General features: G+C 34.6%; 1 protein-coding gene across 1 annotated transcript in view; it reads right to left on the reverse strand.

Annotated features, from left to right (window-relative positions):
• LOC150078774 (lipid scramblase CLPTM1L) overlaps positions 1–13,534 on the reverse strand; it is a 103,956-nt gene extending 90,422 nt beyond the window's left edge. The window contains exons 1-2 of the mRNA XM_090382561.1: positions 13,466–13,534; positions 7,177–7,339 (exon numbers count right to left, since the gene is read on the reverse strand). Of these exons, the coding sequence (XP_090238687.1) occupies positions 7,177–7,329 (153 nt within the window). The 5' untranslated portion in view covers positions 7,330–7,339; positions 13,466–13,534. The remainder of the gene's footprint in view (positions 1–7,176; positions 7,340–13,465) is intronic.
• Between the last annotated feature and the right edge of the window lie 1,716 nt (positions 13,535–15,250).

Raw genomic sequence — 15,250 nt, forward strand, 5'->3', positions numbered from 1 at the left:
AAACAACTTCCAAAGTGTAGCCAAGATGTTACTGTTGTTTTGGTAAAAGAGCTTTACCAACGAGGCAAATCTTTCATCTGTAGTTACTATATTGACTTTTTCTTGCTACTCAAATTATTCTAATGGCACTGGAATATGTCACTCATATCCACAATGTACATTTTGTTTGTATAAGTATGTTCACAGGCTGATTTGTATGTTGTTTATGCAGGCTGAAAAATACAGAATAACCCCACTCCCTAAACCATAGATCAGCTAGCTACAGCCTTAATTCAATTAGACTTTAGAAATCCTTCCAGTCACCAACAAAATTATGAAACGGGGGGGAATCAAATACGGACCTCTCCAAACAAGTGGAATATAGTAACGTGGTGAGAAGTAAGCTGCTAAGGAGGACACTTTTGCTTGCCATTGAAGTCACATTTGTTTTTATCATATCTAATTTTTATCTTGATATGATAAAAACAAATAAAATATTTGTTTTTATCATATCAAGGCCACTTTGTGTGGGTTCAAACATTAGAATAACATTTGCAAATATCTTATTGGGAAAACTTTCTTTACTCCCTGACAATAACAAAAATCTGACATCACACTTCCTACTCTGAATTTCATTGTCAATAGGCAGAGTAGGCACCTGCTTATTCATTATTAAAATCTACCACTGGTTGTACTTCCAAAAAATCATCACATACATGCCTACTTCAACAAGAAAAACAGACATTTAGCTACTGATAAATCTGCTGTTGGTCATGCTGAAAACCTTTAATGATGCAAACAATATTTTGAATGGCAGTACAATGGTACATACGTTCTATCAATTCTATAGAACTGGACCTTTGATGTTCAACACAACAATACTCACAATAATGAAATAGCTGAAACCAGTTAACCTTCCACAAATAATCAACATTTATTGGTGTTGTATACATAATCACGTGTGCACACATGGTTACACACAGTGTTTCTTCAACCCATCGACAAACTTTGGCAGCATATTCTGCAGCCCAAAATAAAGAAAAAGGTTCGTATGATCATAGGTTCAAAAATATTTACTTACCGAAATACAACTTTTTAAAGTCATGTTAACTCTTTTCAAGGAGCAATAATAACAATAATTAAAAAGAAAATATAATTCAAATTACTTTTATAATTTTTTTAGTAAATACAATAAAATAAAACCTATAGTTCACATATTTTGTCCTCAATTGAAACACAAACAATGCCAGATAACTATATGTTCCCTGCTTTCTCTATTTGACCTACTTGCTGATACAAATAACTTTTTCTTTCATTTATAAAATGGCTTGGGGAAGCCCGAAATACTTATAACATTTCATAAAATTTTAACTCAACTGTACCTGAACGTTATCTGTGTTACTCGGTCTGATTCAAGTCTGATTATGATTTGTGTTACAAGGCCCAAACCTGGCCTGAGGGCCAAACCCGTGCCTGTGCAGACCTCTAATGCCAAGAAAACACTCTCCTTTCCTTCTACCAATTTTTCTCCTTTTCATGCAGTTTTTTTTTTTAAGGGCTTCTGAAACCAGGGTTCCAAATGGCAGACCAGAACAGCTTCAGTTAATATAGTAGATGGCCTGCATCCACATGACCAGAGACGTAGCTAAGTTTTTGGTACCCTTGGCAAATTCGTGGTTAAGTGGCTTTTTTTGATAATTGGTAAAATCATAACAAATAACAATAAGTACAGTCTGGCCTCATTTTAACGAACTTCTTTATAGCAAATTTTTTTGAATTCCCCTTCGTAATTACATTTATAATAGTTTCTGTAAAATGAAGGAAATTTTCCATAATAACGAATGGATTACAAAAGACTTAACTGGGTAAGCATTATTCACATCTCCGGCCTGCAAACAATTTAGGCAATAGTGCTGTTGCTTAGCACGAATTAAGAACTAAAGAGATTACCATCTGCAACTCAGTGATACCTTAAAATCTATCCAATTATCTGTCACACCCTACCAAGAAGTCAGGCTGGTCAACTACTTTCTGTGTATCCATAGCCAGTGAGCAGATCAAGGCATATTCCACATACGGACAATAGGCTTTGGTTAACCTTCTACTGTGAGCACCCTGTCAGAGATTCAGGGGGGGGGAGAGAGAGAGAGAGAGAGAGAGAGAGAGAGAGAGAGAGAGAGAGAGAGAGAGAGAGAGAGAGAGAGAGAGAGAGGTTTCCTTTAACCCGACAACTGGTCATCTGTTGTTTCACGGAAGTGAATCACCCACACCTTGCGGTAAATTTCCCCTATTTCTGTTTACATGGTCACAGTAGTTGAATATCCGAGTGACTGACATTTTGGACAGTTTAAAAAAAATTTTATTTCAAATTTAAGGACTAGTTTAAAGAACTAGGGACAATATCAATGACAAGATGAAGAAAATGACATCAACAAAGATATCAGCCCTTCTAAACAAGAGAGAGAGAGAGAGAGAGGTTTCCTTTAACCCGACAACAGGTCATCTATTGTTTCACGGAAGTGAATCATCCACACCTTGCGGTAAATTTCCCCTATTTCTGTTTACATGGTCACAGTAGTTGAATATCCGAGTGACTGACATTTTGGACAGTTTAAAAAAAATTTTATTTCAAATTTAAGGACTAGTTTAAAGAACTAGGGACAATATCGATGACAAGATGAAGAAAATGACATCAACAAAGATATCAGCCCTTCTAAACATGAAATGTTGACAGCTTTTGAAACTTCGTTGAAGCCTTCAGTGCAAAGAAAATGTTCCTGAACATATACATATTTGAGTGTTAAAACAAATACGAAATTTTTTTAATGATTGGTGTATGCTAAAATCCAGTGTACAACAAAAGATAGCCAAATATTTTGCAAAATAATAATTCTTAAGTGTAGTAATATTGTGCACATCATGCACTATGAAAAAAATTGTTTCTGTATGTAAAAAATCATTTATGTATGTATTAATAAATTGTTTTAAAATGTTAAAAATTTATTTATTCCCACTTATTTCTGGTTTATTTCAAATCTTGTACTGTATTTCTGAAATTTGAATTATTTTTAATTGTTGAAAAGTCATATTTCTTTATACTGAAATTTCTGTTTAATTAATGAATTTTTGCAAGCAAACAATTAATTTCATTATATAGAGATTCAACTGTATTTTGATCATTGTTTTATTGAGTTGAAACGTTACCAATGATACGTAAAAAGTATCATTGGTTATATGTATAGATATTTAGTGTAAAATAAATAAACTTCTCTTATTTAATAACAAAATAATATAGAAGAAACACTGCTAGAGGAACAATATTAATATATAAAATCACAGATTTATACAGATAGGTAAATAAAGTTATTATATAAGAACTTAAAATTATTAAATTACACCAAAGCTACATGATTTGTTTAGGGCAATAGCCTCAGGTTAAGAAAAAGTTAACTAACGTACACCGATGAGCCAAAACATTATGACCACCTACCTAATATGATGTTGGTCCTCCACGTGCAGCCAAAACAGCTCATACCCAGCGAGGCATGGACACTACAAGATTTCTAAATATGTCTTGTGGTATCTGGTACCAACACGTAATCAGCAGATCCTTTAACTCCTGTAAGGTCCATGGTTGAGACGCCGCAGATCAGAGTTGCTGTTCCAACACAAACCACAGATGCTCGATGGGATTGATGTCTGGGGAATTTGAAGGCCAGGGCAATACCTGGAAATCTTCCTGATGTTCCATGAACCAGTTTCAAACAATCTGGGCAGTGTGGCATGGCGCATCATCCTGCTGAAAGATGGCACTGCCATAGGGGAAGACAGTTGCCATGAAAGGGTGTACCTGGTCAGCAATGATGTTTATGTAGGTAGTAGATGTCAGAGTGCCCAGCACATGGATGACTGGACCCAGGGTATCCCAGCAGAACATCACCCAAGCATGACACTGCTGCCACCGGCTTGTTTTCGTCCCACGGTGCATCCAGGTGCCATCACTTCCCCAGGTAAACAACGTACACATACCCATACACATGGTGCAACAGGAAACGTGATTCATCGGATCAGACGATCTTCTTCCAATCACTCAAGATCCAGTTTCAATGCTCGCGTGCCCATTGCAGGTGCTGTCGCTGGTGAATCATGGTTAGCATGAGCACTCGGAGCGGCCTGCGGCTACGCAGCCCCATTTTCAGCAGGGTTTGATGTACTGTGTGTTGTGACACATTAGTCCTGTCACCAGCATTCTAATTACCGGCTAGTTGTGCCACAGTCGCCCTTCTGTTGCCACATACCATCCAGGAGAGCCTTAGCTCACATCGAGCATCAATGAGCCGTGGTCATCCAACACCTCACCAGCGGTTTGTGGGTTCCCCCTCCTCAGACCACTTTCGGTAGGTACTAACCACGGCTGACCATGAGCACCCTACCAGCTGTGCCGTTTCGGATATGCTCTGACCCAGTCATCTGGCCATTACAATTTGGCCTTTTCCAAACTTGAAAAACAAGAGTAACACTGATTAATGGAACTCGGTATCAGGTGTTTTTTATACCGTGTCCTGACCCGTGCACGTGCCATAGTTCACCTGCAGTTGCTTCGATTTGCATAACAACTCGCTGGTCATAATGTTTTGTCTCATCAGTGTATAGGTTTGTGCTACAGCATCATGTTTATACATAATCAACTACTAAGTAGTTACAAAATTGGCATCATTTAAGTGTCTCATGCTGTGAATGCCTTCACAATGAGTTGCCATGGTATTACACTACCTTGAATAAGTAATGCCTTCCCTAATAGAGAAGACTACTGTTACTTATTCTCAGCAGATACCACCACACAGATGGCACCGTTTGAGAGCTTATTGGTTCTTCTTCGGTGGGTGAGCAGGCACCCTGGTGTTGCAACGATAACAACTGGGTTGTCATCATTGCAACTTCATGAAACAACTGAAAACTTCATGTCTGTCTAGATTATAAACTACAAATTCTCTCTCTCTCTCTCATTAACTGGTCATTAACCACTCACTCAATTTTAACTGCAAATTTTTATATCATGTTCTGTATTCCTTCATCAATATATTTAAGAAAATCAGAAAGATTAGCATCCCTAGCACTGATGATCCTTGAGAAATCCCACTTCCCACCCAATCCGAAGGGTAACCATTAATCGCAACCTGGTTAATTCACTTCTGAAGGGCAACCATTAATCCAACCCTCTATGTTAGCTTAGTCAGAACGATACATCACCATCTGCCATTCATTTGGAGAGGTCTGGGATTAATTCCTGTCAACAACTGCAGGAACTGCTAAAATCTTCTTCAATTAAGGCTGTAACTAGTTGACCTCAGGTGGAAGATGTAGGGTTCTCCCACAAGTTATTCCAGGTTCATCAGCTTGTGAACACACACTTCTACATACAAATACATGAATGCATATGCACAACAGGCTCTAGAATCATTAAAATTATAATAATAATGCTGTACAGCCATTTATCTAAGTTCCAGCCTATACAGTATCATCTGGTGCAAGACAGAATCAAAAGTTTTGCTGAAGTTCAAATAAATAAACAAATAATAACAGATGGCATCACTGCAAACTGCACGATTTAAACTATTTTTAACCTCTTCTTACAAAAAAAAAAAAAAATAACAGTGAACTTTGTACATTAATATGCCTGCTATAATATTAAAAAGTCATTAATTGAATTTTTTTAACATTTAAATGAATGAATTATTATGCCATTAGAGCATCCTCCTCTTTAAGCTACCATAAGATTGAATGAAATCTTATACAGTGGACCCTCACTTTATTATTGGTTCATTGCACGATCAAATCACTTTATGATGGACAGTCCATAATAAAATATCGCTCACTATTATGATACGCACAAGAGCCGGTCATTGTGATCATGTTTGCGAATTGAATTTTAATTCTATTAAATTTCACTAATAAGCGAAAATAGGAGGAATATCATCCACAGGCTATAAAAGTAAAGATATAAAACACAAATTTACACTTTATTACCTTACCAATTAACAAAATTAAATGATGTGTGAAAATTGGAAGAATATTTTATTTTATTTTATTTTTATTTTGCTAACCCACAGGTTAGCAAAATAAAAATAAATTTATGCTTATGTAGTACATAGCTTAATTAATACAGCAAAATATATACATACTAACTAATTGATATTTGTGTTCACTGATAATTTTTTTGGGTTTAAAATTTAAAACAGTAAAAAAGATAAGCAATCAATAACAGAGAACATAGCATGCACAAACTACAACTAACACAACATGCACAGGTCGGATACGACGCAACAAGTTTGTAAGTTAACAGGTAACAAAAATTAAGAGAAGATTTTGAAAATTTATTTATGTTTTTTATATGATTGAAGATTTCATGGAAGGAAAAATACATTTCACCACAATAATGCAAAAACCCACACAATTCCAGCTATCACTATTATTGCAAATGCAATATGATCGAGTTTACTACCCATTTATAATAGATTGCACTAACAGAAAAGCCCAATAAACCAGAAACTGAAAATTATTTTTATTGTTTTATGGTAGTGATCTCCAAAAATGTGCTTTATAAAAATATCACAAACGCATTTAAAACTGATTCTTATAACCAAACATATGACAATAATGAAAGTGTAGTGCATTTTAATGATTTGAATTTGATTCTACAAAGTGGCTGATTCTACTAACCAGTGATCATGTTGGTACCTACATCGTAAACGATGGGCTTACGACTGTCTTTTTTGTGTTGTGCTTATTTGACATAAATTTACTGTATTGAATTCGTGTACATACAACATTGTGTAAATTAATAATATGGCCCCTAAAGAGCGCAGTAAGAAGAAAATTTCAACTTCCTAGATCTTGGAATGAATTACCAAAAAACAATGTGTTACTGGGTTCGCTTTACGATATTTTCACAATACGATGGTGTCTCTGTAATGGATTAATATCATAAAGCAGGGGTCCACTGTATTCGTAAATATAAGATTGCAATCAATGATATTCATAAATCTTCTTTCTTGCATTTGAGTAAATACAGTAATCAAATAAAACATATACTTTATTAAATTATAATTGCTTTATACTTTTTTTAAAAAGCATGGATAAATAAAATGCCAATATTGTTAAAACAGATTTTATTGATATCAATTATATCAAAAATACCTGAAACTTGGATGTCTCCTTCCAAGAAGGTCTAATACATGATTTATCAGGAGGGCATGGACTTGGATTATATAACTGGTAAATACTCCAAATACTATGTAGGATATATGCCACAAAGATGCCACTAATAAGAAGTGTGAAAGATGGCCTCATTTTCAATCACCTAAAATGAATAATAATAACTTCATATAACTTTAATCTAGTTCTCAAATCATAATACTTATTTCTTTATACCTTCCCATCCAACTTTTAAAAACAGCCTTTAAACTAACTGTACTTTAAATAGCACTTGAACAATAAAATATGTTTTTTGAGGGGAATAAAAACAAAAATAATTACTAAATTTGGTATAATTCCTGAATAATATAACTTATAACATTTCTAACGTATCCAAGTGATGGCCAAAACACACATGGCTAAAAAGATTTCTTATAGTACAAAATGATGGACAACTATTCCATTATAAGAAGGTGGCAGGTATGTAGGCCTGATGTAGCCAACAGTTAGCATGGGAATATAATAATATAGTGGTTTCAGCCTACTCAACCACTAAATATGGTAATGTCATATTCTCTACATCATAAACTCCTCTGGCTACATGCGACTATTCCAGAATATAAACAAAAAAATTAATTATTTCATAGATTATATAATTACTGTTTGATCATGAAAACTTCAAACATGGTATGCTAGTGAGGATTGTGTTTTCCATGCAAAAAAGCTATAAGATTTACTCTCAGATATGAAACGCTGAGGGATACAAGTGACCATTTGTTTATTTCACTCAACACTTCAAAACTTTTCCCATAAAGCATTAGTCAATCTCAGATACAGATTACAAATTGTTTCGCTTACCCCATCCGGTTACTTGGAGTTTTTCACTTGGAAACAAACAAAACACAAAAACTCAATGCTATGTAAACTGTAACTTTACACACTATGAAGGGCAGAACTGCCACCTTTTCAAAATCTTTTACCCAAAGATAATTTGTTAGGAGGGGTGTGGAAGCAATGCTGTAAATTTTGTACATGTAAAATATAAATTTTTTTAGATTAATTGGTAACTAAAATTACTTTACTAAACAAATTTATTGGGAAAACGTTATAATTAGGAAAATGCAAATTATTAGGAAAATACACAATTTTTTTTAGATTACTTTGACTAAAAATTACTTTTTAAATGTTATTTACTTTTTAAAAAATTATTCCAAGGACTTTCTTTTGTGATAAATATTTACTGCTATAGATTTCAAATATTTCTAGTTTAGAGCCTTATCAAAGCTACAGTTCAAAACATTGTGGTACTTGATGCAAGTAGTTCTCTCCAGGTGATGCACCCATTGAATGGATGCACCACCCAATGAATTTAACTGACTGCCCGGCTAAAATTTAAGAGATTACCAAGAATATTGTCATGTACTTTATGTTGAGCTATCAGATGCCAGTCGGTTGATAGCACTGATACATTGGTTGAATTTTGCGATTCACTTAGTTGACTCAGATTCACTTTTGTTATTCAAATCTTTCGGACACTTTCTGAGTCAACTCAGTGTATCGATTCATTCACTCTGTAGACACCTCTACGACAAGCTAAGTATTATAATTCTGCATGCTAGTAACACCACGTTAAATTCTGTGAACTATTAGATGCATTGTTTGTCTTGGTCTCTGCACAGGTGCACAAATATAATAATATATATTGCAATAAAATAAAATAAGAATCCATAATGAGTAAGAAGTTAAATCAAAAAAACAATGCTCTTAAGTTTCTTTAAGAAAAATAAAATAACAAAAACAACACTGCTTATCAGGCGTAAACAGTTGGTTGGTTGATTGGATATTTTACTGGTGCATCAGCTTCTATGGCTATAATGCGCCAGCATAAACAGACTGGCTTCAAACATTTAATTGGTTAGTGGTAAAGGTAATGGAATAATGTGTTCCGCGTGACGGAAAGAGTGACTATACCATGTAAAAGACTTCAAAAATAAAGTTTAATTGACCATGAACAAAGCAAGTTACACACTGATTCCTGTTCAGATATAATTCAAGAACATGTACTTGAAGAATCTGGGTTATGACAAATTGAACGATCGATTTCAGTTTTGAATAACTTGCACAAAGATGCTTTTGTGGGAGCTTTAAGATCTATGTATTGGTTGGCAAAAAATTAACTACCACACACTACAGTGTAGCAAAAACTGCTCAAGTATTGTAAGGCTATGGGTTGTACATACTTAAGATTAGTGAATGGAACAAAGGGTTGCTCTTACGAAGAAAGGCTTAAGTTTTGCAAATTACAGAGTCTGGAGACTAGGCACCGGCGAGGTGATCTGATAGAGGTGTATAAGGCTTTGAATGGTTTGGGCATGCTCAATGCCAATGGGATTCTTCATCTTGCTCAGAATAATCAGCTCAGAGGGCATAAATTCAAATTGAGGAAGGACGGATGTCAGATAGATGTGCGGAAATTTGCCTTTGGCCAGCGGGTGGTTGGTTGGTGGAACCGACTTCCATCACTTGTTGAAGTTGATAGCCTAAACAAATTTAAGGCTCAACTGGACAGGTATTTCGAGCGAACGGAGGGGTGAAATGGGAGTGGTGTGTTTTTTTTTTTTTTTTTTGGCTGATGCTGAATAAGCTTGCTTTCTTGCATCATATGCCTCTACTAATGCTAAACCATCTTGATATTGGAAAGAATGCACATTACACTTTGGAAAGAATAATGCAAGAATTTCTTGACATTTTAGCTTCAGAAATTAGATGTGAAATACTAAAAAATGTGCATTCTGCAGATTATTTCGTGTTCTGTGCGATGAAACGACAGACATCTCAGTTTTGAAGCTTATTATATACATTAAATATGTTTGTCAACTTAAAAAAGAGATTAGTGTTAGTTTTATATCACCTTATAATATCATTGATGGCAAAGCTGAAACTATAACTAACAAAATTATTGCAACACTTGGTAATATAGGGTTGAAAACTTCTAACTTTGTGGGTCTAGGATCTCATGGAGCAGCGATCATGATTGAAAAGCACAAAGGAGTAGCAAAACTACTAAAAGAAGAAACAGATGGACTCATAGTCAACGGCCATTGTATTAACCACTGCCTGGTTCTTGCTAGTGCCCAAGCAGCTGCTGAGGTGCCTTATTTGATAAAATTTAATGATATCTTAAGACAACTGTTTTTCTTCTTCCAAAATTCATCCATTAGGATGGCTGGTTTAACTAAAATCCAAAGTAAAATGAACATTCCTCAGATTAAACTTAAAATGGCTAGTGACACTAGGTGGCTGTCTGTTTACTTTGCTGTACAGTCTTTAAGAGAATCCTTGGTGAGTGTCATTGCTGCACTCAAAAGAGAAGCCACTGAATGAAATGACATCACAGCTGAAGGTTTTAAGGTTTAATACAGATATATGACAACATACAATTTTGTAGCTTCACTTATGATGATTTCAGATGTGCTACCTCATTTGTCTAAATTGTCTGAAGTTTGCCAAAGGCAAGATGTTAATTTAACAGAAACAGACCCGATCTTAGAAGCCACAAAACTAAGCATTATGGAATATTGAAAGACACCCCCTGCTAATCATTTTAAAAATCTCCATCTACATCTTGCAGGTGAATATTCAGACCTTTGTATCGATTGTTCAGATGCTAATGCTATCACTTTTAAGACTATAATCTATTGTTATTGTTATTTGGTTTTTAGGAGCATTAGCAACTAAGGCCATATTGCTCCGGGAATATGCGGTGGTCATTCCCTGACCTTTCCGCATCCTCCGTATTTGGTGGTGACGGGCTCGAACCCCGGTCTAATCAAGAAGCGTGTGCTACGCACTGCTGCTCCTTCCCACCTGGCTACGGAGGCGCCACTATAATCTATGATAAATACATAGACACAGTTATTACCCACCTGAAGCAAGATTTCCAGATATCCCAATCATTTCCTGTTTTTCAAGAGTTTTTATTATCAATCCAGAAAGCCATGATCAAAATTAGACTTCTGAGATTCTTTTTGAGCATTATTCTAAAAATGGAAGTCCTGCAATTTTAAACTACGAAAATAGTAAACTAGAATGGGGAGTTGAATCAAAATTGTTTAAAGGAGAGCCATACAAAAATCTAGAAACGAAACAAATAATGCTTAAATTTTCAACAATGAGCTCAAGAATCGTTCCCAAATTTAGCAAAACTAGCTGCCATTGGACTGGCTATACCTATAAGCACTGCTGAATGTGAAAGAGGATTTTCCACTCTAAAATGAATTAAAATCTGTTTAAGGAATCACATGAAGCAGAGTACACTAAATAATCTGATGATAATTTCACTAGAAGGTCCAAATCCAATAAACTTTGATTATAAAAAAGCTACAGAGAACTGAGCTTCTAAGAAGAAGAGAAGAATTAATATATAAAATGTTAATCTTAAGTTAAAATTACTATAAGGATTTAAACATTTTTCATTATTATTTTTTTACATTGAATTCTAATAAAATTGTTTTTTTTTTAATTTGTTATTAAAATATTCTACTTTTTAAACAAAAAGTACCTTATTTGTTAGATTTAGTGTGTTTGTGTATGTGTTGAAATTTTCATTTTTCAGTTAAAAAATATAACACAAGCCAATATTAAATTTTTTAGATGTTTGTTGCACAAATTATCATTTGTTAAATTATGCAATTAATTTTTGCTCTGGATCACTTAAGTCACATTTATAAATAAGAAAATTTTATAATATTGCAAAGTATTATACTTCCCCACCTAGCTACTTCATAATGCCTGGCTGGCAAAATTTTCTGGGGAGAACACTGACAAGTATTAAATAGTTTTGTAAGTTAAATTCACCTCACAATTTCCATTTTGAGGTGAATGGAATTTATTTTTTTCTCTACCATTCTGAAATACAGAGAAATTACAACAAAACCTGGAACCAGAATATGGTATACTTAAATCTGTACGGGGAACTCTGGATGAGAGGTCATCTATGGCAGCTCACTCAAATCAAAGCTCCTCTAGCTTCTTGGTTGTCTCAGAATATAAAAATGAAATAAATAAGCTGATGATTACTTATCATACTGTGGAAAAGACACTCAGAAAGCACCCAAAATTAAGATACCTGAAGAAAAGTAACTACAAAACCAGCTTTATCAAAGCCAATAAACAAGACCCTGATATTAGAAGAAACCTCAGAAAAGGTTGATTCTAGTTAGAATTCCTATGCAAGGATGTACCAAAAATTTAACAAGAGGCTCACAAATTCCCCTTGTTAAATTTTTGAGATTATCTGCACCCCTTGTTTAAAAAATTAGTATGATAAAATTTAACAGACTATTTTAACCACAGATGACCCTTAGCTGAAATTCTTCTTGAGCAAGCCTCCTTGTTAACAAGCTGGCAGCACACCCCATATCCCTTTGAGACCATATACTTGGCTATAAAAGCGAGACAACTGTTGGATTTCGGAATACAAAATACTTCGTGAAGCACAATATCCAGTAACAGGCAATATCACTTTTATGGAAGCCTACTTAATTAGGTGCATTTCATTTCTTCTTTTGTATTATTATTTAGTTTTTATTAATTTATTGTTTTTTTGTCTCAAGTGGCAAATTTACATGCCACGACCCCCCCCCCTCTCCAGCCACTTGTACAACAAAAATTAACATATTTCTAGAAAATGGATGAAATGCCAGCCTTTTATTTTTGTTAGTAAATATATAACCCCAGGGGCTCACATCTGGCGAGTATGGGCTTGGCAGACCCAGGGTTCTGAGCTGGATATTATCATTCTTCCCTTTCTTGGTGATTTCTTTCTACTTCTGGCACTCTCTCTCTCTCTCTCTCTCTCTCTCTCAGGGTAACTCGGAATTTTTTTTTTTTTTTTTTTTGTTTTAGCTGGTGCAGCATAAGCCTCAGGCTTCTTTGCACCATATGGCTAATAATAATAATATTGTGCAGAGAGAGAAGAGGGGTTTTTTTGGTTTTTTTCACTGCCAAGAAGGCTGTTATGAATAGACGCAAACGCTTCACGTTCTGCATTTCGCCACACATGATCTTAGCATATGTCTGAAAAACCCTTTGCCCAAGGCTATGACATATGGATACAAAAAGGTTAAGTTTAATCAGATAAACAGCTACTCTAGATGATTTATGCTATGGCCTGGATAATTATCAATTTACTACAATACAACAAGGGGCGTTACAGCTACAGTACTGTTGGCTGGCCGGAATTACGATTCTTTTTAAAATGAGAATTTTAGAATAAAATATATATAAATACCTTTCTTCCGACACTTAAACGCCTCTTTTTCTTTCTTTTTTTTTTTTTTTTTTCCAAGAATATTTCTGTTCCCTTTCGACAAATTTGCTTATTACAATATTTCAATATTTTTGGCTAGAATATTCAAAGTTATGAATGATTTAGGAGAATTTTCATTCAAACCAATTATTTTTTATGTATTCGTCTTATTGCTATGCGGTATCCACAATAAGATACCATCAATTATTATCAATATAAAATAAAAACAAAACTTTCCATCGTGTTTTGAAAATAGAACACCGGTTCTCAAACCACAACATAACACCTGTTTATTGAAGAACAACGCCACCTGACCATATTAAAATTGTACAAAACAACGAAAAGGTTAGTGCATTACCAAATTGGTAAAATGGCATCGTTTTTATCATATCTCATATTTTGAATACTTTCCCAACTAGCTGCCTGATATTGCACTAACTCGTATAAGTAACGCTTCACCAGTGGAGTGACTATTGTTATTTATTCTCGGCTGATACTCAGACGACCATTTCAAGGCTGTTTGGCCTATCATCGGTGGGTAGGTACACTTGAGTTGCAATTGTGACAACCCAGTTAAGAAGTATAATTTCACAATGAAGTATAACTTCGTAACACGAGCCTTACGTTTCCTTGCACCTCATACTCATTCTAAAGTAATGGAGAAATCAATTAACCAGCAACTCTCAAACTATCTAAAAACTTTTCATCTTCTCGACGATCGCCAGTATGGATTCCGTCAGTACAGTATTGATCTATTGGTGATATTCTGCCTTATGTTACCTATCTATGGACAAATTCCATGGAAAAGTTTGGTGAAACTGAAGCATTTGGTGAAGCTCTTGATATTCCAAAGGCTTTCGATCGTGTTTGACATAAAGTTCTTCTAATTAATGTTGGAATAAAGTTCTTCTAAATAATGAAGAATAAAGTTCTTCTAACGCACCATCTTATAGTTTTCCAACTGCTTTTTGGAATTGGGCATTCACTTCCAGTTTTATCTCTGACCGCTCACTGCAAATAATGGTAGATGGCTCCCGGTCTTCTAACCAGTGTTGAATCCAGAGCGTTTTCATGGGGGATGATGTAAACTTCAGGGGTACATGTAGTATTTTTTTTATTATTATTTAAAATTTACAACATAAGTACGTTATTATTATTATTATTATTATTATTATTATTATTATTATTATTATTATTATTATTACTCCCTAATCGGGGGTTCCACCTCGTGACGGGTATTGCTACCAAGGATGGTTGTTGTTATGTTTAGTGTTATTGTCGGTCGAGGAACTCGACCAACAGTACCACCAGACATTATTATTATTATTATTATTATTATTATTATTATTATTATTATTAGCCATATGGTGCAAGGAAGCCTGAGACTTATGCTACACCAGCCAAAAAAAATTTGATTTCCCTGGGGGAGAGAGAGAGAGAGAGAGAGAGAGAGAGAGAGAGAGAGAGAGAGAGAGAGAGAGAGGGGAATCACCAAGAAAGAGAAGAATGACAATATACAGCTCAGAATACTGGGTGTGCCAAGCCCATACTCACCAAATCCAGGGGTAAATGTTACAAACAAATCTGTATATTTATAATTATGCATAAATATAAATTTAAAACATGCATAAATATAAATTTTAAATATAAATAAATATAAATATAAATTTATGCACAATATGCATATACAGAGTGTTTCAAAAGTGATGGTCAATAATTTAAAAGTCAACCGTACAGACTACAATATGCTAAAAAAAAGCCTAGTAA

Source organism: Mastigoproctus giganteus, chromosome 10 (assembly GCF_048544385.1).
Source record: "Mastigoproctus giganteus isolate SK-2022 chromosome 10, ASM4854438v1, whole genome shotgun sequence".
Classification (NCBI taxonomy): Eukaryota; Metazoa; Arthropoda; class Arachnida; order Uropygi; family Thelyphonidae; genus Mastigoproctus; species Mastigoproctus giganteus.